General features: G+C 40.2%; 1 protein-coding gene across 4 annotated transcripts in view; it reads left to right on the top strand.

Moving 5' to 3' along the window:
- Positions 1-3,941: 3,941 nt before the first annotated feature.
- The window catches only part of PPA2 (inorganic pyrophosphatase 2), a 94,699-nt gene continuing 73,530 nt past the window's right edge, over positions 3,942-25,110 (top strand). For 3 of the 4 annotated variants that reach the window (XM_090267978.1, XM_090267979.1, XM_090267974.1), the window contains exons 1-2: positions 3,943-4,159; positions 22,590-22,654. In XM_090267978.1, the coding sequence (XP_090124104.1) occupies positions 3,985-4,159; positions 22,590-22,654 (240 nt within the window). In that variant the 5' untranslated portion in view covers positions 3,943-3,984. Of the gene's footprint in view, positions 4,160-22,589; positions 22,655-25,110 lie in introns of all 4 variants that reach the window. The other variant, XM_090267977.1, reaches the window with a different exon arrangement.

The raw sequence follows: 25,110 nt of genomic DNA, 5'->3' as shown, positions 1-25,110 counted from the left end.
AAAAGGCAGTTCCATTTTTATTTTTTTGAGGTAATTCCATACTGTTTTCCATAGTGGCTGCACCAGTCTGCATTCCCACCAGCAGTGCAGTAGGGTTCCCATTTCTCCACATCCTCGCCAGCAGAAGTTGTTTGTTGATTTGTTGATGATGGCCATTCTGACAGGTATAAAGTGGTATCTCATTGTGGTTTTTATTTGCATCTCTCTGATGGCTAGTGATGTTGAGCATTTTTTCATGTGTCTATGGACCTTATATATGTCCTCTTCGGAGAAGTGTTTGTTCAGTTCCTTTGTCCATTTTTTTTTTTTTTTAATTAGGTTGTCTGTTTTCTTGATGTTGAGTCGTATAAGCTCTTTATATATTCTGGAGATCAGTCCCTTGTCTGAGATATCATTGGCAAATATGTATTCCCATATGGTTGGTTTCCTTTTCATCTTGCTGATGTTTTCTTTTGCTGAGCAGAAGCTCTTTAGTTTGATGTAGTCTCATTTGTTTATTTTTTCCTTTATTTCTCTTGCCTTAGGAGATGTATCCGAGAAGATATTGTTACGTGGGATATCTGAAATTTTCCTGCCTATGTTTTCCTCTAGGACTTTTATGGTGTCACATCTTACATTTAAGTCTTTGATCCATCTTGAGTTTATTCTCGTGTGTGGTGTAAGTTGGTGGTCTAGTTTCATTTTTTTGCACATCCCTGTCCAGTTCTCCCAGCACAATTTGTTGAAGAGGCTTCTAAAACTTTTAAATATTATCATTGGGTTCTTCAAATCAGGATGTGCATAACATACTGGCATTTACCAATAAGATATTTTGCCAGAATTAAGAAAGCTATTGGCAAGAGGGTCCTCAGAACTATATGTTAGATCCTCCCAATGGATAAGTGCAAGTGTTAGGAAATAGAGAAAGATATTAATATGAAGACTACTCTGGGAAAAATTCTTCTCTTCACCATTTCCTAAAGAAGCTATTTTTCAAAACTATTGTTTTTAATGCCATGAAGCAATAACATGTCTAAAAATCAAACACCTGGAATATTTTATTTTATCCTAAGACTATGTTTCTAAGATCATTAGAATTAACCCACAACTTTGTCTCATTAGGATTTTGTCTTGTTGAAACATCTGAAGTTCAAAGGTTACTAGAACAATTAGGCTTTTTTTTTGTTTCAAAAGAGTTGTAGCAGTTATTTTGAATTATAAGGATTACCTTAGCAGTGGAGATAAAACACATCAGAGCAACAAGACAGAAATAACTTGGCTCTCTCACATTTATCCTGAAAGCTCTGGGACCCAAGCATGGTAGGAACCCCATTGTTTAGAGGGCAAGACTGAGGAGCCAAACTGGACCCACAAGCAGTTCTGACACCAAGTGTCCCCTTTCCCTTCTTCTCTTCAGTAAGGGTGCTCACACAATACCTTCCTGTGAAGGTCTAGAATGGCATCCAGTCCCTTCCAGTGTCAGCTCTGGGTGGCTGCCTCAGCTCCAGGATCCTTGTTATACCAGGCCAAGAGGGCAGGAGAATGCAGGGGTCCATAAAAAATAAAGAAAGAAGTAAATAAAAATAAAATTAGGCTGAGGTCCTGCAGCTGATAAACGGAAGCACCACTATTAGGATGCACGTCTGTCTGCCTCCAAAGCTGGACTCACTGCTGACCAGTCTCCTGCAAACTCTTCCCAATACAAAGGAAAAAATGTTTTCCCATCCCTGATCCTCAGCCACAGGGTTAAAGAGAGAAGGGCAGAAGGGAAGAACTTGAACCTGATACCACCCAGATCATCAGCTTTTGGATCAGGAAGCTTGAAGCAGAAGGGAGACACACCTGCAGGTCCTTGCTCGTCCTGATGATCAAGGTCACTCCACGACATTCGTGCAGGACCTCCCTCACAAACTCCTGCTCCTGGGTCTCACGCAGACAGTATAACAGGTGCAGGACCCCCATGATGCACAGTGGGCGGGCCACATTCCTGCCACCGAGCCCTGCATCACCTACCTCCAGCATTTATGCTGATCAAAATTCTGACCAGTGCCTAGACAAAAGTACTATTCTCTCTGTAAAGTTACATAATGGCTAAGAGCAACCTTAGTAAGATTTTTTTGCTTTCAGATTATTGTGACTAAAGCTCTAAACCAATTTTTAAAATTGTTTGTTGTATTAACATTACTAACCCATGGAACAGAGAGAGGTTAACTAGCTTATATTAGGATCAGATGTGCAATCATGATTTAATTACTAAAAATTAGTTAATATAATCTACATGTTTGTCTTGTAAGAGCCAGGATATTAAGAATCATATTTTTCATGAATTTATGTATTTATTGTGCTTATTAACATTTTATTTTTATTGCAGTATTTTAAGAAATTATTTAAAACATGCCTTTCTCTCTTTTTAAATCCTCAACCAAGGATATATTTATTGATTTTAGAGAGAAAGGGAGAGAGAGAAACATTGATGTGAAAAACATCAATTGGTGGTCTCTTGCATGCATACCTACCTGGGGGGATCAACCTGCAACCTAGGTATGTGCCCTGACTGGGCATGGACCCCACAGTCTTTTGGTGTATGGGATGACCAAACCCAATCAACTGAGCCACCAGTCTAGGGCAAAATTTTTTTTTTTTTTTTAAATCTTCACCCAAAGATGTGTTTTTGTTGATTTTGAGAAAAAGAGAGAGAGAAACACTGATCAGTTGACTCCCATATTCACCTAGACTGGGGACAGAATCCACTACCTAGGTTATGTGTCCTGACTCGGAATTGAATCAGCAACCTTCTAGTGTAAATAACACTCCAACCAACTGAACCACTCAGCCAGAGCCAAAAATGCCTTCTTTTAATTAAAACCGTTTCACTTAGGTGTTACAAAGACCACAGTACATTTTCTTTTTCTTTTTCTTTTTTTGCCTTTCTGTAGAATTGCTACTCTTCTTGCTTTTATTTTGTAAAATCATAACTAAAATATTTTTCTTTAAAGTTTTAATTCCTAATTTAAAAAATCTTATATACTGCTTTCTTCAGGATTCTCTCATTCCAATTTATTGAAAATTGACCTTCATGTTGGACAACAAGGTTATTTGATGACCTTGAGAAAGTGGTGGAAACCCTTTGGACTGGGAATCAGGGAATACGAGGAATTGGAGATCACATCTATGTACAATTGTTTCCATAAGTTGGTAACTGGAATTTCATATGCTAATGAGAAAGATTTGGTGAGAAGGAGTTCCAGGAGCAATTTAACTCAACAATGGTTCCCTTATTAGATGCAAGGCATGGAGCCAGATCCTGAGAGGGTACTAAATCTTGAGTCCTATATGCTTGGCACATTAACAATCCAGGGTGAAATAGGAAACATGATAGGTTCACAAATGTATAGGTACAGTACCAAATGCCATTAGGGAAGTGAAAATGTAAGAAAAAGGAAGTATAAATCACCTTTATTTGGGTTAAATAAGAATTTCATGGAGGGAACAGAAGTTACTTAAGCGTTTATGCTTTATAAGTCAGTGTCAAGGTTAAATCTTCAAAACGAGGCCTAACCATTATGTCTCATAATGTTGTATGTGTGTGTGTGTGTATGCTTGTCGCCCACATTGGGCAGGATCTAGGACTGCGCCTAGCACAGAGTAGTCACTCGATATTATATCATCATAATAAAATATTATGATAGTAAATATTGACTGGCTGAGTGAAGAAATTAATGCATGTACGCATTAATACATGGCAGTGAGCTCCTCAAGGGCGATGGGCACTGTCTCGCTCATCTTTGAACGCCGGACTCCCTGGGGTGCAGCGTGCACTACTGGCAATTCGCTAAGCGCTCTGACCTCTCGGATCAGATTCTCCAGGGCCACCCTTGGCCCTGGCGTGGGATCTAGACCTCAGCCCCGGGCCAGAGTGACGACTCCGGGAGGTAGGGGGCGCCGGCGCGCGGCCGGGCCTGGCCCGGGCCCCACCCCGCCAGGAGCCGTACCGCTCGCGACGCCATGCGAGCGCTGCTGCCTCTGCTGCGCACCGGCTGGGGCTGTCGCGCGGGCGCCGTCGTCGTCTCCCGCCTGCCAAGGGTTGGGAGCGCAGGGCTCGGGCCGTGCCGCACCATGGCCATGTACCGCACGGAGGAGCGAGGCCAGCCCCACTCGCCCGGTTACCGCCTCTTCTTCAGTAAGTAGCTCGCGGGGCCCAGACGCGCGGCGTGGTGGGGGAGGCTCGAGTCTAACCTGTGCCACCCGCACGGCCTCCCTTCCTCCTTTGGGCCCACCGCTGTGGCCTCGCGGTCCAGACCACCTGCCTGCAAGGGGGGGTGGGGACGCGCCGAGCCACCGGAGCCGCCTGCGAGGTGAGCAGCGGTCTAAGTCCCTAAAGGCGGGGCGCAGAGACGCAGGGCGGCGAGTGGCTCTCTGTTGCCCTGGGCGCGACCGACGGCCCTTCCCGAGGTGGCGCAGTGGCCCAGCAGTCATTAGCCGAGCCCCGGCCGCCGTCTTGCGTTCACGCAACTGAGTTTCGAAAGGAAAGGCGCAGAGCCCGCCTTCTCGGTGCGCGTCACAAAGCTCCGCCTCCTGAGGGCTGCCTGCAATTGGAGACGCTGGCAGAACTTCGGAGATGCCTAGTCCCGCGGTTCTTTGTCGGGGGAACTCTGATGAGGTTCTCCCAGAATCATGAATTTACACCCAGAAGTTTACACCTTGAATGAAATCCACTCTCAACAGCCTGTTTGGCTCCAGGGTAGCCCTTCTCTCCTTCCCAAATTGAGCAGGCCCATAAGGGACTGTCAGGGCACTGAACTGGCCGACTAAGACGGGGTAGGACCCGGGTCTCCGTTATTCTCGTTTTTATTTGCATCCAGATATTTCACTGTGGAGTTAGCTATAATCTGAAAATAGCGAGGTTGGTGGAGTTGCCGTCACGCTTCATTGACTAAAGAGCTCCGGTTATTGGGGGTGGGGACTGGTTCCTTTTTTCTGTAAAGTCAGTCTTGCTTTATCCGCCACGTGTTAGAATTACTAGTTCTGGAGTTTCAGACCTGAACTCTAATCCTGAATTCCTCAGCTCTTAGCTTTGACCTGGGACAAGTTTCTTAACTTGCGAGGCCTTGGTTTTTCTCATGTGTGGACTAGGGCTGTAAGAATTACATGGTACACTATATATAAAGTGATTAGTCACAGGGTCTAGAATATAAATTACTATTATTTATAATACCTGTAATTACTATTGGTGTACCTGGCTGGTTTGGCTCAGTGGATTGAGCGTCGGCCTGCGAGCTAAGTGTCGCTGGTTCGATCTTCCAGTCAGGGCACATCAGAGAAGGAAAACTCTTGACTCCAAAAAAACCTCCGCTGCCTTGCAGCATACCTCTTCAGGGGAAAGGCTAAGGGAGTAAACCCCGACAGAAAATCCGGAGCCGGAGTCCCTAAGGCGGTTCGACGTTGTAGTCAACACCGGCAACTCCTGCGGCGCACCTGAAGCCAAGCTGTATCGACTCCGTCTTTCCCTTGGACCCTTCAGCTGCGAAGAGAGGGGGGGTCTGCTGCATGGGCAACAGCAGACCCTCCATATCACCCTGCCCAGGCTCTGTAGCTTCAGCTTCACTGGAGAGGACACTCCAGCGTCATCGCAAGATGTCGATTCAACACGGGAGGAGACAGATACCGTGTCACTCCCGAGTCGGACTGCACAGCCATTCTCGGCGGTGCAGATAGACTCTTAAGAAGCTACACCATCGTCTCTCGAGACGGACGGCTGCCGACGAATTACTATTGGTATCTGCAGTTTATAAAATGTTTGCGCATATTCTATCGGAGGTTAGGGTTGAGAAGTATTTTATGGCAGACAAAACTGAGCTTGCTTAAAGTCTGTACTGCAACTGGTACTAAAATTCCCATTGTCTTGAAAATTGATTGCTTTTTCCCTCCATGCTACATACATAGTCTTTTTCATCTTTGCTCAAGACTGATTAGGTGGACAGGAACCCCTAACAAGAAGTCCCAAATTTCTGAATGGATTGTGTTCCAAAAGGTTACAATGTGATGATTACAGGGAACAGTTTTCATAGAAACAATATTATAAAATGGCAGTTAGGTTTTTAAACAGATAAAAGCATCTCTAATGCCTGATATGGTGAAAATATTCTAGCTTTGCAATAAGTACAGTAATTAATAATAGACAAAAAAGGACTCCCAGCCAAGTTGGAGGTTTAGACAGACATGCTGTGTCTCCCTCCACAACTAAGAAGGAAATCAATTACCTCAAAACTAGAAACAACCAGAAGTTCCAGAAAATCAAACTGCATGGAAGTCCAGCAAACAAAGATATAAAGAAGAAATACTCCAGACAGGTGTGACAGCTCTACCTGGGACGTGGAGGCAAACAAACACAGGAGCCTGTCAGAATGAGGAGACAGAGAAGTATGACCCAAAAGGCGGAATGGATCAAGGTTCCAGTGGGAGAACTAAGTGATGAGGAGATAGCCAACCTAACAGATGAGGAGATAGACATCTAACAGATGTAGAATTCAAAACACTGGTGATAAAGATGCTCATAGGCTTGACAGATATGCCTGAGTATGGCAAATGCATAAGAGAAGAAGTGAAGGCTATGCTAAGTGAAACAAAGGAAAATCCACACAAAACCAATGGTGAAGGGAAGGAAACTGGGGTTCAAATCAATGATCTGGAACATAAAGAAGAAAAAGAAACAGTCAACCAGTGCAGAATGAGGAAGCAAGAATTGAAAAAAATGAGGAAAACGTCCCAGATTTTGCAAAGGAGATGGACATACAGGTCTGGGAAGCATGGAGGGTCCTGGGTGAGCCAGACCCAGAGGGGACCACACCAGGATGCATCTTGATTGAGATTCCAAAGGTGAAAGATAAAGAGAGTCCTGGGGGCAGCCAGAGAGAGGCGGAGAGTTTCCTACAGGGGGTTGCCTATAGGACTATCAGTTGATTTCTCAGAGGACACTTTGCAGGCAGGAAGGGATTGGCAAGCAGTATTCAATGTGATGAAAGGCAACCAGCAACCAGGATTGCTCTATCCAGCAAGGCTATCATTTGGAATGGAAGGTCAGATGAAGTGCTTCCCAGACAAGGTAAAGCTAAAGGAGTTCATCACCAAGCCATTATTATATGAAATGTCAAAGAGACTTAAGAAAAAGAAGATCAAAACTGTGAACACTAAAATGACAACAGACTCACAACTATCAACAACTGAATCTAAAAAATAAAAACAAAATCCAACTAAGCAAACCAGAATAGGAACAGAATCATAGGTATGGGGATCATATGGAGGTTTATCAGCTGGGAGTGGGGAGGGGGAGAAATGGGGATATGGTGCAGGGGTTAAGAAGCATAATGGGATGTTAAGAATAATATAGGAAAGGGTGAAGCCGAAGAACTTATATGCACAACTCATAGACATGAACTAAGGAGGGGTGGGATTACTGGAGGGAAGGAGGGTACTGGGCAGAGGGGAGCAAAGGGGAAAAAATATTGGAACTACTGTAACAACATAATCAACGAAATATACTTAAAAATAATAGACAATAAATATTTAGGAAGTATGCTCAGCACTGTTAGGAGTGGCATTGAGTGGATTTAATTATTAGTCCTGCTCTCAAGATTCATAACATTAGTACAATTAGTTAAGGAGAATATAATATTTTGTTTGAATGTTAGTTGAGGAAAAACAATCCTGAGGAGCCTGGAGCATATGGCATAGGTGTCAAGCACTGCCTTTGGAATGGGGAGTCCCAGGCCTTAATCCTGGCTCTGCGGTGAACTCTCACTGTGTGCTGTTGGGTGGATGTTTTCTTCATTTCCTTCTCACAGGACCAGTTCCTTTAGCTGTAAAATGAAGCAGTTTAGTCTAACAGTGATCTTCAAAGTCATTCTCAGCACTGATATTCTTAGTAGGCATTGGATGAATAATAGGTATTCCAACCTCTGTTGAGGCAGGCGTCTATTAGGGCATTTCTCAGGCTGTATTGTGTATTGGCCGCTCACTGTGGCTTTTCCTTTAGCTACAGGTGTATTTCAGACTCATGATTTTTCTGTAACTAGAATGCCACAAATGTTATTTTCACTTAGTTGGGATAAACAGCAGAAAAGAATAAAACAATTTTACTGAGGTAAATGGGCGAGCATTGGAAGAAAGGGGGTGTGGTTTTGCAAAGGGGCCCTGTGGTGAGAATTGCAAGATATGTTGGTTTATACAGTTCCTGAACTAAACGCCAGAGGGCATCCTTGGCTCAGGACTTCTGCTGCTCGCTGGAAGGGGTAGGACAAAGTGAAGAGAAGCGATTTTAGGGTAAAGGGCTTAGAGGAAAGCAATAAAAAAATTGCTCTTTATAAAGTTGGTCACAAATAGGGTATTTTTAATTCTGGCAGTGTCTGTATGCAGCACTAGGGTGCAGTTCTATTTGACTTCAAAGAGAAACATGAGTATAGCACTACTTGGCTGGAAAGGGTTGTTCAGTATTATTAAAGTGGAATAACTTTCCACATTTCCAAATATATCTGGAATACTAGTGCACCAGGAGGTATACCACTTTTGAGCTTAATGTCTGTAAATGTTTTCTCTGCTGCCATTCAGAAGAATCAGAATGATTGATGCAATAACTCCCTGCCCCCCACCCATTTAATTGGTGTTGAACTTTATAGATACAGTATTGAAGTGAGAAGACAAGGTGACATAGGAGCAAGAGCATCCTGGTGGAATCATCAGACCTCCTTGGTGCCAGCCCTGCCCTCCCTGTTAGTAACTTTCTGTGTGGCCTGTGTGGGTCATTTAACTTTCCTCTACCTCATTTTATTAAACCATGAAAAGAGGAGATTGGACTAGAGATGATCTTTTTCCAAACTGTACTTAGTTGAGCACAAACATCCCAGGGGATGTTATTTGGTGTTCTTTAAAAAAGGTCTTCGTGGTTTAATAAATTAGCGGAACACTCCCCGTGTTATCGACTTCTTGGAGAGTCATTAATGTGTCTATAAAGTTCTGGGAAATACTGATGTAAATTGTCCCAAACTTTTGAACCCCAGAGCCCTTGTTTCTCAGAACATTTGTTAACATCTTAGTGACTCCTTGAGTTTCATGGAATTTATTTGGAAAGTGCTGAATGAGATGATTTCTGAAACTTCCAGAAGCAAGTGTGTTGTGGAAACACAGTTCTAGACTAAAAGTCAAAACATTTAAGTTTTAGGCCTGGCTTGACTCTGAAAAACGGAAATAGCATTCACTACTTTACAGAATTGTTGTGGCAATTAATGAGACTGTATGCAAAGATTATCAGTGTCTCACACATGGCAAATATGTAATATGTGTTCTTTTCTCACTTGACTTGAAGACATAAGACCAAAATTTTTATTGTTACATTCTGTCAAAGGTGAAGAAAATGGAATGTAGGGAAAATTGAATATTTGGATCTATTCTAATTTATTAATTCATAGGTCTCAGAGCTTTTTGATTTGTACTGCCCTGCAGTCTTGAATTAATTGTGAAATCATAATGCAGTTATTCATGTTGACATGAGACCAAAGGCTGCATGTCAATATTTCCCTTTGATAGCCTGCATATTATTGCTTGTTTTTTCATTAATAACCTGAAAATTTACTATTTTAAGCTTTTCTCAAAGACTGGGGAGAAGCTATTTTTTTTTATTTTTTTATTTTTTTATTACTATGGATCAGGCAGCTGGCTCACTTACTGAAATAGTGCTATGGATAATCGTATTTATTTAGCATGAGGATGAATCATGCAGTTCTTTAACAGTGAGTTTGTTTTATCATTTATAGTAAGCATACGCTAATGTTGAAATTACTATAGGTTTTATGTTTTAAGTACATCTCTTGAGTAGTAGGTGTAATCTGCCATTGAATGTACCATACATTTGGACCTAATAAATTTTCCTGTGAATAATCTACAGAATATGCATTTCAGTCTTAAATAGATGAGTTTGTGTAACCTTATTGTTTTTAAAAAGCTGGCTTATGTCATGGAAGTTGAATTGACACAATGGAACAAAATTGTTATTGTGCAAATATAGAAAATTATATTTATTTAGTTTTTGTTATTACTAAAGTTTCCAGTAAGAATCTCTATAAATGGTTTCAATAATAGTATGTTATAGTATGTTGGTACTTGGCATACATGAGACCTTTGGTATATATAAATAAAATGAGATACAGGTTTCTCATTCTATTCAATTTTCTCACTTGCTAATACAAATGATAAACTTTTCATCAACTTGCTATTATGAAAGAAAATATATAGATACCTTAAAATGATAGAATAAAATTTTACTTCAGTCCAGTTGAGGAGAGAGTTTTGACACTTTTATATTTGTAAGTAAAGTTTTGTGGAACACAGCCATAGTCATACTTTTACTACCTTTGGTTGCTTTGCACCACAATAGCAGAGTTATATGGTGATTGGACTGATAGAATTCATTAGGCTAAGCCTAGGGCTGTAGCCTGGTTTTTGACAAGAGGGAATACCTAAACCAGATGCCAGGGTGACTATAACTGTTTATCTTATCTCCCTTCTAATAAATACCCTATCAAAGTGATAATAAGTAGTAAAAAAGATACCCCTAAAACAACAAATAAGAAGGAGCCATCAGATGAAAAACAAATGGAGGTTTGGTTATTGATGAAGCAGTGGAGGAAGGCCGAGCTGGAGTGTGTGTGCTGAGGGGCCGTAGTGTAGGAAGAAGCTGGACTGATGTGCAGAGCTTCAGGTCGTGGACATGTTGATGTCACAGGAGAGAAGGTGAGAGTGATGTGGAATAGCACAGGGATCTTTACCATGCTAACTGGGGACTGAGGGAAAATACTAGTTCTACAGAAAATGAAGCAAGTGTTTGGAGGGCAGTCAACTGACCTGGACCTGATGATGTTCCTGCCCAGCAGAGCGCTCTGCATTCTGGCACTTAGGAAATCCCCCAGGAACAGCTCCTTTCTACCTGCGTGTGTCCACGGGAAGCTGGCCCTGCAAAAGGCCTCTCCCATGAATGTATACACCATTTTTTTCAGTCACGGTTTCAGTCTCTTATTCTTAAATACCAACCAAATAGTCAAGGATCACCTTCAGTCAGGCTTTCATCACTGCTGCTCTACCAAACTGCTCTTATCAAGGCCACATGTTACCTCCATGTGACAAATTTAATGATCAGTTTTAAGTTCTTATCTTACATGACCTCAACAGTACTACTTTTCACAGTCAATCATTTTCTTGTCCTCATTTTTTTGCCTCTGTAATAACACTTTCTTACTCTGCTTTGATGGCATCCTTCAGCATTGTCTCCTGCTGGATCCTTCTGTGCTTTTGAACTTTAACCTTTGAAATGCTCCAGGGCTCAGTCCTTATCATACTCCTCTATCTGTTCTCTCTGGGGCAGGGGTTGGCAAACCTTTTCCCTGAAGAGTCAGATAGTAGATAGACTGTGAGCCAGCAATACAGTCTCTGTTGTAACTAGTCAACTCTACTATTGTAGAGTTGTGATACAAAGCAACTGGAGTATTAAAAGTATGGGTATGCCTGTGTTCCAACAAAACTTTACCTACAAATATAAAATAGGCCATGGACTGTATCTGGTCCAGCATCCTGACTTCTGCCATTAATCTAGATGGTCCCATCCAGTCCCATAGCTTTAAATACCCTCTATGCTTCCCAGAGTTATAACATTAAGCCCCAGTCTCTTCTTGAATACAACACTTACACATCTAATTTCCACTTGATACTCCCACTTAAAGGTTTACAAAGCATCTCACGGTTAACGTGTACAATCCAGAAATCCTGACTCCCCCCCAACCTTTGCCAAACTTGTTTTCATATCTATAACCAATAACCTAGGAAACATTCTTATTGCCTGTAACTCTGATCCCACATCTAGTTCATTAGTCTCTTCCTTTAGCTCTGCTTTTAAATGTGTCCAGAAATCAGTTGTCTCTCCACGTCCACCCTGCCACGTTATCCATGTCACCATCATTGTCCACTTGGCCAGTACCTCCTGCTACCACTCTTTCCCCCTGTAGTCTGCTTTCTACACAGAAGTCACCTTGACTCTTTTGAAATGTAAGTCAGGTCATGCCCAGACTGCTCAAAACCCCGGTGGCTTTCCATTTCACTCTAAATAAATTTTAAATATTTACTGTAGTATACAAGGTCCTGTATGACATAACATTGGGCTTCCTCTCTGAATTCATCACTCAGCAGTTTTCCCCTTTATCCTGTGTTCCAGTCCTCCTTGCCTCCTCTCTGGTTCTCGAACGTGCTGTGCCTGTTCTTGCCCCAGTACCTCTGTGCTTATTGAGGCCTGCATCAATCCTTCCTAGATGTCCGCTTGCCCTAGTTCCTCATTCATCCAGCTCTGTGCTGAGTGTTACCCATCTTCTGAGGCCTTTCAATATAAAATAGTATCCCCTTCCGTTATTCACTCTTTTCTTGCCCTGATTAGTTTTCCTTTATGGTGCTTACAGTACCTGATACAGTAAAAACATACTCATGTTCCTTGCTTCTGTATATCCTTCCCCTGTGAACATACGTTCCTTAAGAGCAGGGAATTTGTATACTTGGTACCTAGGACAGTGCTTGGTGTAGTATATGTGTTCTGTGAATATTTACTGCATGAACAAATTTATAAAGACCTTATAACTTAAATGGGAAAAAGGAAAGTAGGAAGAGAACTTGAATTTGAAAAAGTCAAATGGGTATTCTCTGAGATTTTAGAAGCTTTTGCATCCATTGAAAAGAGGAGGCTATGAAGAGAAGGCAGTCAAAGAACAAGAAAGCTTGGAAATTAAAGAATGGTTGTTAAGACAAAGAACTTAATAGAAGTTGTAGTGAGTTGAATGGTGAGTTGTTGGTTTGAAGCCACCAAGTTTGTGGTAATTTGTTATGGTAGCTGAGGAAATTAATATAGAAAAGTTAGAATATAAAGTAAAGAAATCTACCAGAAGTTCAAATAAAATGTCAGGGAAAAAAAAAGAAGAGACACCGAGATTCAATCTGGGAAGTCCAACATTTGACTGATATGAGTTCCAGAAAGAAGGAGCAAACAAAATGCAGAAGGAATTATCAATATAAAAGAGACCTAAGAATTTAAGGACCCAAGTGTTCTAAGTCCCGGATACATACTTGGGAAATCTCAGAAAACTGAGACTATAAGAAGATCCTAAAAGTCCTGGGCAGAGAGGGAGGGAGGGAGAATAGGCCACTTGAAAAGGAATGAGCGCTAAACTGGTGTCTGACTTATCAGCAACGCTGAATGCTTGATGACTGGAAAAATGCCTTCAAATGTAAGAGAAAATAATATTCCTCCAAGAATTCTCTACCCAGACAATCATTAACTTAGGGTGAAGATTGAAGACTTTGGGCATTTACCTCACATGCAGCCTTTCTTACAGAACACAAGTTAGGGATATGCTTCTGTAAAACAAGTAAGCAAATCAAAGAGGAACGCATGGGATCCAGAAACGGTGGATCTTAGCAGGAGACCAAAGGAGCAAAGTCTTAGGATGCCAAGCAAGCATTCAGTCCAAAGTGCAGCAGGACGGCAGCTTTCCAAAGGGAGCTATCCAGGCAAAGAGAGAATTCCATAGTTTTAATGGTGGCTATGAAGCATTAAAACAGTTTATAGATATGGTTATGACTCACAGTGGAAGAAAGATAATTAGAAGCACAAGTCAAAATAGAAGCTGAACAAGAAAAGAAACTTAATTTGAACATTCTACTTGGCTAAAAATCAACACATCGACAGTGCTTCTCAAACTTTTCTGAGTGTAAGAATTGTTTGGGTGTGCTAAAAATAGAGATATCCAGATTTTTCTCCCTAAGTTTCTGATTCACTAGTATGAATGAAGTCAGGGTCCAGACAGAGATCTGCTTAACGAGCACATCAGGTTTTTCTTACCCTTAAAAAAATTTTGGAACTACAACTGACCCTTGAACAACATGGGGGTTAGGGGTGCCAACCCTCTGCACAATCAGAAATCCACATGTAACTATTGACTCACCCCAAACTTTACTGATAGCCTTACCAATAACATAAACCGTAGATTAACACCTGTTTGTATGCTATATGTATTATGTATTGTATCCTTATAATCAAGTGAGCTAGAGAAAAGAAAATGGCACTAAGAAAATCATAAGGAAAATACATTTACAGTATTTCTTGAAAAAAATTGGCATGTAAGTGGACCTGCTCAGTTCAAACCCATGTTGTTCAACGGTTAACTGTGTACTAAAAAGCATAGAAAATTCAATGTTAGGTTATAGAACATTGTATCGGCCTTGAAATGAAAGTATAAAAGTGTAGGAGTCAAAAATTAGGAATAAGAAGAATGAGGAAAGGGGTAAAAAACTGACTAGTAGAGCCAATAAATATTATGTATGTTTGGTGGAATAAAGAACAAAGAGCTATAAAGTATACAGATTAGCCAATAGAGAATTTAGGAGGAATAGTTGGGGTCAAGTGAATTGAACTTGTCTCCCAGAATTGGAATCAGTAGATAATTTCTAAAATGGGTAAAACTAATCATAAATATATTATTTAGAGAAATGAAGATAATTGCTAAACTTAAGATAATTAAAGAGGTGAAGTGCACTGCTCAGCTAGAACTGTATTGGAGAGAGGTGGGTACTTTTTCTTTTTTTAACCATGCACATGCATTGTTTTGTTTAAACAACAACAAAATAGATATTTGAAAAAGTAAATTGACAACGATTTGGATTCAACTCTTAAGAAACAACTAGTGAGGGCTTCATATAATGATGTTCTAACCTAAGATTTATCACTGATTTATTCTGAGCCTCTGAGAAGGGCTACCTGTTTCTTTTTATTCTTTTTAATTTTATTTTTTGGTTTTTCAATTACAGTTGCCCCATTGCTCCCCCCCACCCAGCCCACCCCTTCTCCCACAGTCATATCCCTCCCCGTTGTCCATGTCCATGAGTCATTTATACACGTTCCTTGACTAAACCCTTCCCTTACTTATCCCCCTTCTCTCCCTCCCCCCTCCCTCCTATTCACTGTTATTCTGCTCCTTGTTCTATTTAGTTCATTTGTTTATGTTGTTCTTTAGTTTCCTGTATTAGGTGATGTGCCCATCTGTAGATGAGTGGATCAAAAAACTGTGGTACATTTACACAATGGAATACTATGCAGCAGAAAGAAAGAAGGAACTCCTGCTATTTGCGACAACATGGATGGAACTAGAGAGAAGGGCTACCTGTTTCTAATGTGTGCTTCAGTTCTATTGCCTTAAAAGAGTGACATACACTGTTGCATAGTCCATTTCTGTCTCTGTTGGCTCACATGTATAAAATGGATTACCCCTTCATTTTATAGAGGATCAAGATAGGTAGTGCCCATCTTTAAATCTACCTTTAGAGAATCTTAATACTTTACATGGAGCATAATAGCATACTAATAGCACAGACCCCATAAAATGTTTACTGGAAGATTCTCATTCTTGTTTTGTGTATTAGGTCATTGATTAGCTCTCTAATTGTGCCAAGAGGATTCTTTTAGTTCTCTCTTTTTTAAAAAAATCCTCATCTGAGGATATGCTTATTGATTTTAGAAAGAGGGGAAGGGAAGGAAAATTAGAAGAAGAGAAACATCGATGCAAGAGAGAAACACCATCAGTTGCCTTTCTTATGTGCCCGGACTGGGGACCATTCTCATAAATGCCTGGACTGAGAATGAACCCACAAACTTGGCATGTGCCCTGACTGGGAATTGAACCCCCAACCTTTCCATTTACAGGATGACGCGCCAACCAATTAAGCCACACCTACCGGGGCTAGGACGACTCCTTTAAGCTTGCTGGATGAAGTGCTCCCTCTGGTGGAGTACATGCCCTGTCCTAACTGTGGGCACAGCTCAGTTTTCTCAGTTTTGTATCCCAACATCTAGTACATTTTCTTTTACTTGACAAAATTGTACATTAGTTAATTGAAGAAAATAGGAAAAAATTAAGTTTCCAAGAAATTGATTGGTTCTATCAAGCTTAGGAACTAAAACTCAGGCTCCTGGCCGCTGTATTCATTGCTCCTGTGTGAATTTATTGGCATTATTATCTGAGCCCTAAGGCTAATTTTAACTTTATTTTTCCAGAAATAATTTTTTATGACTATATTTTTATTTATACTATTTGATGATCCAAATATATGGTTACCTGAGTGAGACTATTCACTCATTTGTACTCGTTTTACCTTCTAATAGGCAGTTAGAAAACAATTTAAACATATATTGTCATTACCTTCGTGTTTAAATAGAATACTATTTAGATCCCAATTTAAAGAGCACCTCTCATAGACCTTCAGCTTTTACTGATCACAGCTTTTCTAGTCCCATGTTTTCCTCTACCTTGAGTAAGATGCACTCATCTTACACCTTAATAAATTTGTTGGGGCTTGTCCCCAGTTAACGGGGACAATGGAGCTTTAGGGAAATATAACACCAAATCCGTGTACTAGAGGTATCATTTACTCTTAATTACAAAGGCAGCTTAGCTATTCTGTCAGGTTTCCTGTCCTGCCTTAATTTTAATGATGAATTTATCTGGTTTGTGCAGCTTCCTGAGTTCTTATAGCTAAGAATATTATTAATTTCCATCACAGTGTAGGTCCCAAATATAACAACTAAAGTAATCTGCTAAAGCATCTACGTATGGTCAACCTTTTTCATCCCAGGGCACACATAAACTAAGTACTAAAATTCTGCAGTGCACCAAAAAAAAAGAAAATTATGTTATTTTGCTGATCTGACCCACTCCCCCAATAAGTAATAATTTTGATTCGCACCTGATAGCTATTGTTGTGTTGGCTGTCGTCATTTTTTCATTTGACATCTAAGGGAAAGGAGGTCAGTGATCCTGACTAAATTGTCAGATATTGCATGTTTTAAAAATTATTGCAGCACACTGGTTGAAAATTGCTGTGCTAAAGGACTGTATTTTTTATTATATTCAAAATTCTACCTTATCTTTGAGACTTAAAGCAGAGAAAAGAATTACAGATTAATGATTGTCCTTTGGAACAAGAGCTTCCACTTGCACATTCATATATATATTTACTTGGCTCCTTTTTACTTTTCACTCCATATTTATTTTTTAAATTACATACAGTAAAATTCATTCTTTTTTGTGAAGAGCTCTGAGTTTTGATAGAAATATATTCATTTAAATACCATCACAGTCAAGGTACAGAAAAATGCATCACTCCAAAAATTTTCCTTGTGGTCCCTCTAAACTTAGAGTCAATTCCACCCTCTGACCTTAACCTCTGGCAACTACTGATCTGCTCTTTAATCCTTTAGTTTTTCATTTTCCAGGATGTCCTCTAAATGTAATTGAGTCTAGCTTCTTTCACTTGAAGTAATGCATTTTCAGATGTATCCATTTTGTTGTATTTCATTCTTTTATTTTATTTTTTATTTCTTAATATGCTTTATTGATTATGCTATTACAGTTGTCTCTATTTCTTTTCTCTTTGTTCCCTTCCACCCAGTGACTCCTTTCCCTCCAGATGCCCCCCCATTAAGTCCATGCCCATTGGTTTTGCATATAGTTCTTCTCAACATCTTCCTATCTACTCTGCTCCCTCCTACTATGCTCCTTAATTCCTGTACCATCTCCCTCCCTCTCCCCCTTCCCCCTCCCTGCTGACCTCCCCCCAGTATGTTTCCCATACCTATAGTTCTTTTCCCACTCTCGTTGCCTACTTAGTTTGCCTTTGTTTCAGTTCCCTAGCTTCTGTTGTTGGTTATTGTGATATAGTTTTCATTTCAATGTTCATAGTTTTGATCCTCTTTCTCTTAAACAAGTCCTTTTAACATTTCATATAACAGTGGTTTGGATCTGATGAACTCCTTCAGTTTTACTTCGTCCTGGAAGCACTTTCTCTGCCCTTCTATTCTGAATGACAGCTTCGCTGGATAGAGTAATCGTGGTTGTAGGTTTTTGCTTTTCATTACTTTGAATATTTCTTGCCAGTCCCTTCTTGCCTGCAGTTTCTTTTGAGAAATCAGCTGATAGTCTTATTGGGACCCCTTCGTATGTAATTCTCTTCTCTCTTGTTGCTTTTAAGATTCTCTCTTTATCCTTCATTTTTAACATATTGATTAAAATGTGTCTTGGTGTGGTTCTACCTAGGCCCAGTTGTTTTGGAACTCTCTGTGCTTCCTGGACCTGTAAGTCTTATTTTCTTCCCCAAGTTAGGGAAGTTCTGCTTCATTGTTTTTTCACATAATTTTTCTATTTCTAGTTCTTCTTCACTTTCTGGCAACCCTGTGATTCGGCTGTTGACCCGCTTATAGGTGTCCGATAAGTTTCTGAGCCTCTCCTCATTTTCCTCATTTCTCGTTTCCTCTTTCTGCACTGGTTGACTATTTGTTCCTTCCCTATGTTCTGATTTGTTTATTTGATCCCGGGTTTTCTTGCCCTCACCACTAGTTTCGTATGTGTTTTTGTTCATTTCAGCAGGACTAGCCTTCATTCCTTCCCTGTCTTGTCTAAGATCTGCTGTTAGGTCTGTAAGCTTTCTTTTTTCTTTTTTTTAATATTTGATTGCAGTGGCTATTTTATTTTATTTTATTTTTTAAGTAATTTGTTTGTTTATTTTATTTTTAGAGAGAGGGGGAGGGAAAAAGGGAGAGAAACATCACTGTGTGGTTGCCTCTCACTTGCGCCCCCAACTGGGGGGCTGACGTGCAACCTAGTCATGTGCCCTGACTGGGAATGGAACCAGCGACACTTAGTTCACAGTCCAACACTCAATCCACTGAGCCACAGCAGCCAGGTGTAAGCTTTCTTATAACCAAAGCTCTGAACTGAGCCTCAGAAAGATTTCCTATCTGCTGCTTTGTTAGATTAGATATTTGCTGTCTGGTCAGCGGCGTCACCGGGATCTCTATCATGATCTGTGCCATCTTGATAATTTTGTGTTTACCTTTGCTTCCTTGGCAGGGCTGTCACACCTCCTACACTATAGGCGGAGCCCCATGCACTGGTCACTACCGGGCAACCCATCTCACCACGCTGTGTCATTTTGTGTGTGGGGGAGTGCGTCCAAAATGGATTCCTGCTATTCACTCTCTGCTGAGAGACTTGGAGCCTCCTCCTCCCTCCCCACCCCGTCGGGCCCTCAGAGTCTGAGGCAATGGGGGTATGCCTTCCCCTGCATTGGACTTGAGAGCTGACGGGTTTGGTCTGCAGCCGGGGGTGCTCCCCAAGTGCTTCTTGCCTCCACTTAAATATGGGTGTCTGTGCTTACCGCTGTCCCACTGCCGTCGCCACAGCTGCCACTGCCAGCACAGCTTGACCTCTTCGCCCCGTCTTCACCCCTCCTATCATGCGGATGAGCACCACTTGTTTATAACTTCATACATTGGACTTCCATGTAGCTTTATTTTCGGGAACTTCTGGTTATTTCTGGTTTTGCGGTAGTTGTATTCTTTCTTAGTTGTGGAGGGAGACAGCACATGCCAGTCTAGGCCTCCATCTTGGCTGGAAGTCATTCTTCTATTTTTAAAGATTTTACTTATTTATTTTTAGATAGAGGAGAAGGGAGGAAGAAAGAGAGGGAGATCAACATCAATGTGCGGTTGCTCTGGTGTGCCCCCAACCCAGGACCGGGCCCTCCAACCAGGCGTGTGCCCTGACTGGGAATCGAACTGGTGATCTTTGGTTCACAGGCCGGCGCTCAATCCACTGAGCCATACTAGCCAGGGCTATTTCATTCTTTTTTTATCAAGCACTAATTTATTATTGAGTAGAACACCATTGTATGGGTGTAACTGAGTTTATTTATTTACCAGTTGGGTATTTGGGTTGTTTTCAGTTTTTGGTAATTGTGAATAAAGCTGCTGTAAAGATTCACTTACAGGTTTTTGTGTGAAAACAGTTTCATTTCTCTTGGTTAAGTACTTAATAATAGGATTTCTGGGTCATATGTTTAACTTTATAAGGAATTACCAAACTGTTTTCCAAAGTGGCTGTGCCATTTTCAGTTCCCACCACTTTATTTTAATGGGAAGTATGTAAATGTGACCTCTTTATGAATCTTGCTTATTTATGGAAAAGTAAATAATCATGCAACAAACTGATAATTTTGTTTCTTTTATTCTTGTGTTGCTCACTCATAGGTGACTTTAAAATCAGGCAAAAATAATTTTTTTTTCTTTTTTTGTTGTTGTTAGATGCATCCTTTTTAATTGATGAAGAGCTTTATAGATCATAGCAAGAGTTTGATAGAGTTTGACACTTGTGCGCTTCTCATCTTTTTCCTGCTTCGTGTTTAGGTGCTTAGGTCCTCCTTCAGGGGTTACCTTGTTGCTAGGGTGTAAAAAGAAACATTGTATTTTTGGAGGGGAAAATAAAACAGTAATAGATTAAGTTGTGAGTACGTGAACCACAGAGTTTATTATTGTATTATTATTTATTCTTGTATTATATTTTTCCATACGAAAAACTGTAAACCTACTTTTGCCCACCCTGTATTTATCGCTACCTACTAATTGCTGGCTACTTTTCTGGATGTCAAGGATCCAGCAGAGAGCTAACAAAACAACAAAACCTCCTTCCTTTAGGAACTTAGTCTAGTGATAAGTGCTAAGGCAATGACACAGCAGGAGAGGACGAAATAAAATTTTGGTGGAGTGGGGGCCATCAAGTTTTATGCTTCTGATTTCATTGGGCTAAAGCCAGGGCTGTTTGTTTGTTTGTTTAAACAACCATTATTTTAGAATAATTTTAGATTTGGCAAAGTTCAAAGATAGCACAGAATTCCAGTATATTGCTTACCAAGTTTCCCCTAATGTAGCATCTTTCATTGCTACTGTACATTTGTCAAAACTAAGAATGTGGGCACATACTGTTAGCTAAAGTCTAGGTTTGTTTGGTGTTACATACTAGCTTTTGCTTTGATGGCATTTTTCTGTTCCAAGATCCAATTCAGGATTCCACATTGTATTTACTCATAATTTCTTAGTTTCCTCTAGTCTGATAATTTGTCAGTCTTTCCTTGTTTTTTTTTAATTTTAATTTTTTATAATGACCTTGAGATTTATAAAAGAGTATGGGGTAGGTATTTTGTAGAATGTCTCTCGGTTTGCATTTTTCTGATGAATTTCTCACGATGACACTGGCGTTACGGGTTTTTGGGAAGATTACAACAGAAGTGAGTGCACTTCTCATCCCAGCATATCAGGAGGCACATGCTATCAACAACTTATCACTGGTGATGTTAACGTTGGTCACTTGGTTAAGGTTACTGTCTGTCAGGTTTCTCCACTGTAATGCTTTTTCCCTTTCTGCATTCTATTCTTTGGATGCCAGTTACTAAGTCCAGTCGCACTGGGGCCCTGGGGGAGGGGGGGGGCGAGAGGGTTGGGGGAGAGGAACAGGGTTAGCTTTACTTTTTGGAGAGGGGGAGCATCTGCATATATTATTTGGAGTTTTTTCTGTAAAGAAGATTTATCTGTTCTCATTTATTTAGATAAATTTATTTGTATTAAAGTGGATTTATGTATATTTCTTTTATCCAATACGCCATTATTTATTTTGTTGCTCAGATTGTTCAACTTTGGCCTTTGGGAGCTCTTTCAGGTGGGCTTCCATTTATCTTTGGCATACCTCCAACCTTTTGTATTTTGAGCACTTTGTTGATTTCTGGTACTTCAGGCTCATCTTGTGTATTCTCTGCCCCAGCCTTAGAATCAGCCCCCTCTTCAGGAAACCCAGTTCTTTTTTTATCATAGAATAGTACTTAGAAACCAAGATTTGGTTACTGAATGTACTCATTGATATTGGGGTGTCAGCCAGTCCTTGTTCTATTTTGTCAAAATATTTTTAGAGTCTGAATTTGAAAATTATGGCAAAAAGGTAGCTGGAAATTATAAAGTGAAAAATTTCTATGGCTGTATTAAGCCCAGCTTTTGGAAACAAATACATTTCAATAAAAATGCCTGTTGTGTTATTGTATTTTATTTAAATAATATATACTTTTAAAAGTATTTAAAATATACATTTCAGTATGTAATGAAGATAATTTCTGTTATTAAAGCTTTTTTCCTCTTAAACTTACCTTAACATTAACATTGTTATCACTTTGAGTGGAAACAAGTTATTTGTTTCTTTTATTTGGGTAGGACCTTTAGACCCCTGTTCATATTGGCTTGGAGGCAGAAATTGGGAATTTTGCTGTTCAGTTTCTCATGGGAAAATTGACATCAATTTTAATACAAGTCACTTAGTAAAGACTTTTCAAAATGAGAGTTTTCATATTTGGGGTTTTAGTCTATTTTAGACATTTTCTGCTTTGAATGTTTAAGCCACAGGGATAAGTAATGATTTCAGCAACCTAAAATTGGTTTATTTGGTGGTTTTTTTTTGTGTGTGTGTGTGTGTGTGTGCGTGTGTGTGTATGTGTGTGATTATATTGGAGCAAGTTTTAAAAGCTGAATTAAATTTTAAATTGGGAGTTAAAGTTAATTTTGAAAATACATTTAAAACCTTTTTTAAATTGGATAAAGGTATACTTGCTCTAAAGAATGGGATATTACATCACTTTGACTGTTTGTTTTTTCTTTTCAGAGAATGAAGTTGGTCACTATATCTCCCCATTTCATGATATTCCTCTGAAGGTGGACTCTGCAGAGGTATGGTTTTAACTTGATTTGCGGAGGAAAATACATACTTCTGGTGTCACCTTAAAATGCTTTTGGGAAGCATCTTGAAAGTTAAGAATGTGGTCACACATCAGGAAGGATGAGTTACTCCAACAGGATTGTAACCCTCCTTCTTTAATTAGAATCTGTGTGAGAACAGGATTCTGTCTGGAAGACTTGGGGAGGAAGGGGTGTTAGTGGACCATAAAGCTTAGAATCTGGTTGGAAATAAAGATTTCAGGTTAAGCATTTAAGAGGTTAACAACAGGCTTATTTTTAATAATAATAATAAGATAGTTAACATTTGTGGATTGTTTTTTTCTGTTTGCCAGCCACCATGTGAACATACGACATTTTGTTCAATCCTTATGAGTTACTATTATCTCTGATGACACTGAAGCTTTAGGTGTTTTTTTGACTTTCTAAGATCAAACAGCTGGTAATTTTCAGAGCCAGGTTTTAAACAAGCATATCTGATCGCAGAGCTCGTGGTCTTTAACCACTGTACGGAGCAGGTGCTGGAAAAATAAAGTTGGAAAAATGGTGGTCTTTGAATAGTTGTTGTCTTAGAACCTAGTTACTTGGCAGATATGAGTGAGGGAAGAATATAAGTCCCGCAGGAGTGGGAGACCTGCTGCTGAAAGTGGACTGGAGAGGGGCTCAGAGTCCTGGGAGCCTTTGTTCAGCTGGCGGAGATTGGAGGTGGATGTTAATATTGTCACTAAGTTGGCAATTCTTTCCTTAAAATTCAAGGGGTTAATTGGTTTATTTTATTACCAAATTTACTAAAGGGCACAGCTCTTAAGTAAATAAATAGGACTACATTCCAGGTTGAGATCATATGGGGCTGGTTAATGGGTTGGATTTCCTAGATCAGTGTAGGGCAGAGGCCAATGAAGAAGTGGGAAGCTGCTTCAGATGCAAGACTGTTTGACCTTGCTGTTACCTTGGAGGCTGAATAGAAGGCATCATAGTAAGGTTGTGGAAGCTGAAGTAGGATTTGTGCTGTGTGTTAGCCCGTTAGAGGACTGGACTGTCAATGATGGCAATAAGGAGAATAATAGCAAAGATTTATTGAGTACTTATAGCGCTTAGCAAAGCACTGTGCTCAGTGCTTGCCTTGCATTACCTCTGTAAGACGAGGGCTGCTATTACCTTTATATTGTTAATGAGGTTAAGTGCCTTGCTCATGGTCACAAATCTGGTCTGTTGCTGAGGTGAGGTTTGAACTTAGGACCTCTGACTCCATAGCTTGTACTCTTAACTGCTCTTGTGTAATCCTTCCAGCTCACTACTTCTAAGAAGTGTTAGGCTACAGAATAAAGGGTCATATAATCTGGAGAGAGAAAGAAGCCAAAGAGAGAGGGCAGAAAGAGCTTCATTTTACTGTGTATGTGTCTCTGTAAGTGAATGTGGGTGTGTGTGTGTGTGTCCATCCCTAAGCTCTTGTATTGATGTGTTTCATTTTGTTTGGGACATCGAACTATCCAACCTAAATATCTCATGTTTACCAATGCCTTTCCTTGCTTCTGGACAAAAATGCATGCGTTCACTTATTCATTTATTCATTAATTTAATAATTCAGTAATCATTGCATACCTACCATGAGCTCTAGAGAGTGTTCTAGGCACTATGATTGCAGTGGTGAATAAGATAAGACTTAGTTCCCTCCATTGGAGGAGACAGAACCAGAAAGCAAATGAGTCAAAATGTTACACAACCAGAACAGGATAATGAAAGAAGAGGGAACTGGTGGGGTGCTGCTTCATATGGGGTGTGCCATGACAACAGCTGTGTACCTAATAACAAAAATAATTAAAAAATCATATTATTGGGAAACGTGGTAGGTAGGGGTGGAGGTGTGGAACAAAGAGTGGGCTGGAAATGAGCAGGTCTAGAAATTAGTGGGCCTAATATTCTGCCTGAGGAGGATGGGTTTTGGGGAATATGAAATTTAGGGTTAGGCAAAATTGGAGATAGGGAAGGGCAGAATGTAATAGGACATGACAGTGAATTCTGGGCTTGTGGAGATTTATACACAGTGATTGTATGAATAGGCTTTCCTGGCTCTCAGCTGTAATAATTAGTTAAAACTATTGCATCTTGTACTTTGGGGTGTGGTATTTTAGGAACGACAATAGTTTTCACAGCAAACTTGTAATAATCATTTTTCTGTTTGTTTTGTTTTCTTCATTAGTCATTTTGGTGTGTAAAAATTACATATAATATGTGAGCATTTCTGAATGGTGTGTTTTTTCTTCCCAACCCAGCACATACTCTGTTTTAATTTACACGTGCATGATGCAGACACAGTAATCATACCTTGGTGAGATCCACAGGCAGGGGGTGCTGCCAAGTACCTTCATGGCTTGTTAGTCATGCTCCCCGAAGCTTCATTTCAATAATGAAATGACTGTTTTAAGTGCAGTCACTGGAAACTGCCAGTC

Source organism: Furipterus horrens, unplaced genomic scaffold (assembly GCF_987537825.1).
Source record: "Furipterus horrens unplaced genomic scaffold, mFurHor1.1.pri manual_scaffold_2, whole genome shotgun sequence".
NCBI classification, from domain to species: domain Eukaryota; kingdom Metazoa; phylum Chordata; class Mammalia; order Chiroptera; family Furipteridae; genus Furipterus; species Furipterus horrens.
Note: the sequence above shows the minus strand (reverse complement) of the source record. Positions and strands in the feature narration are given on the sequence as shown.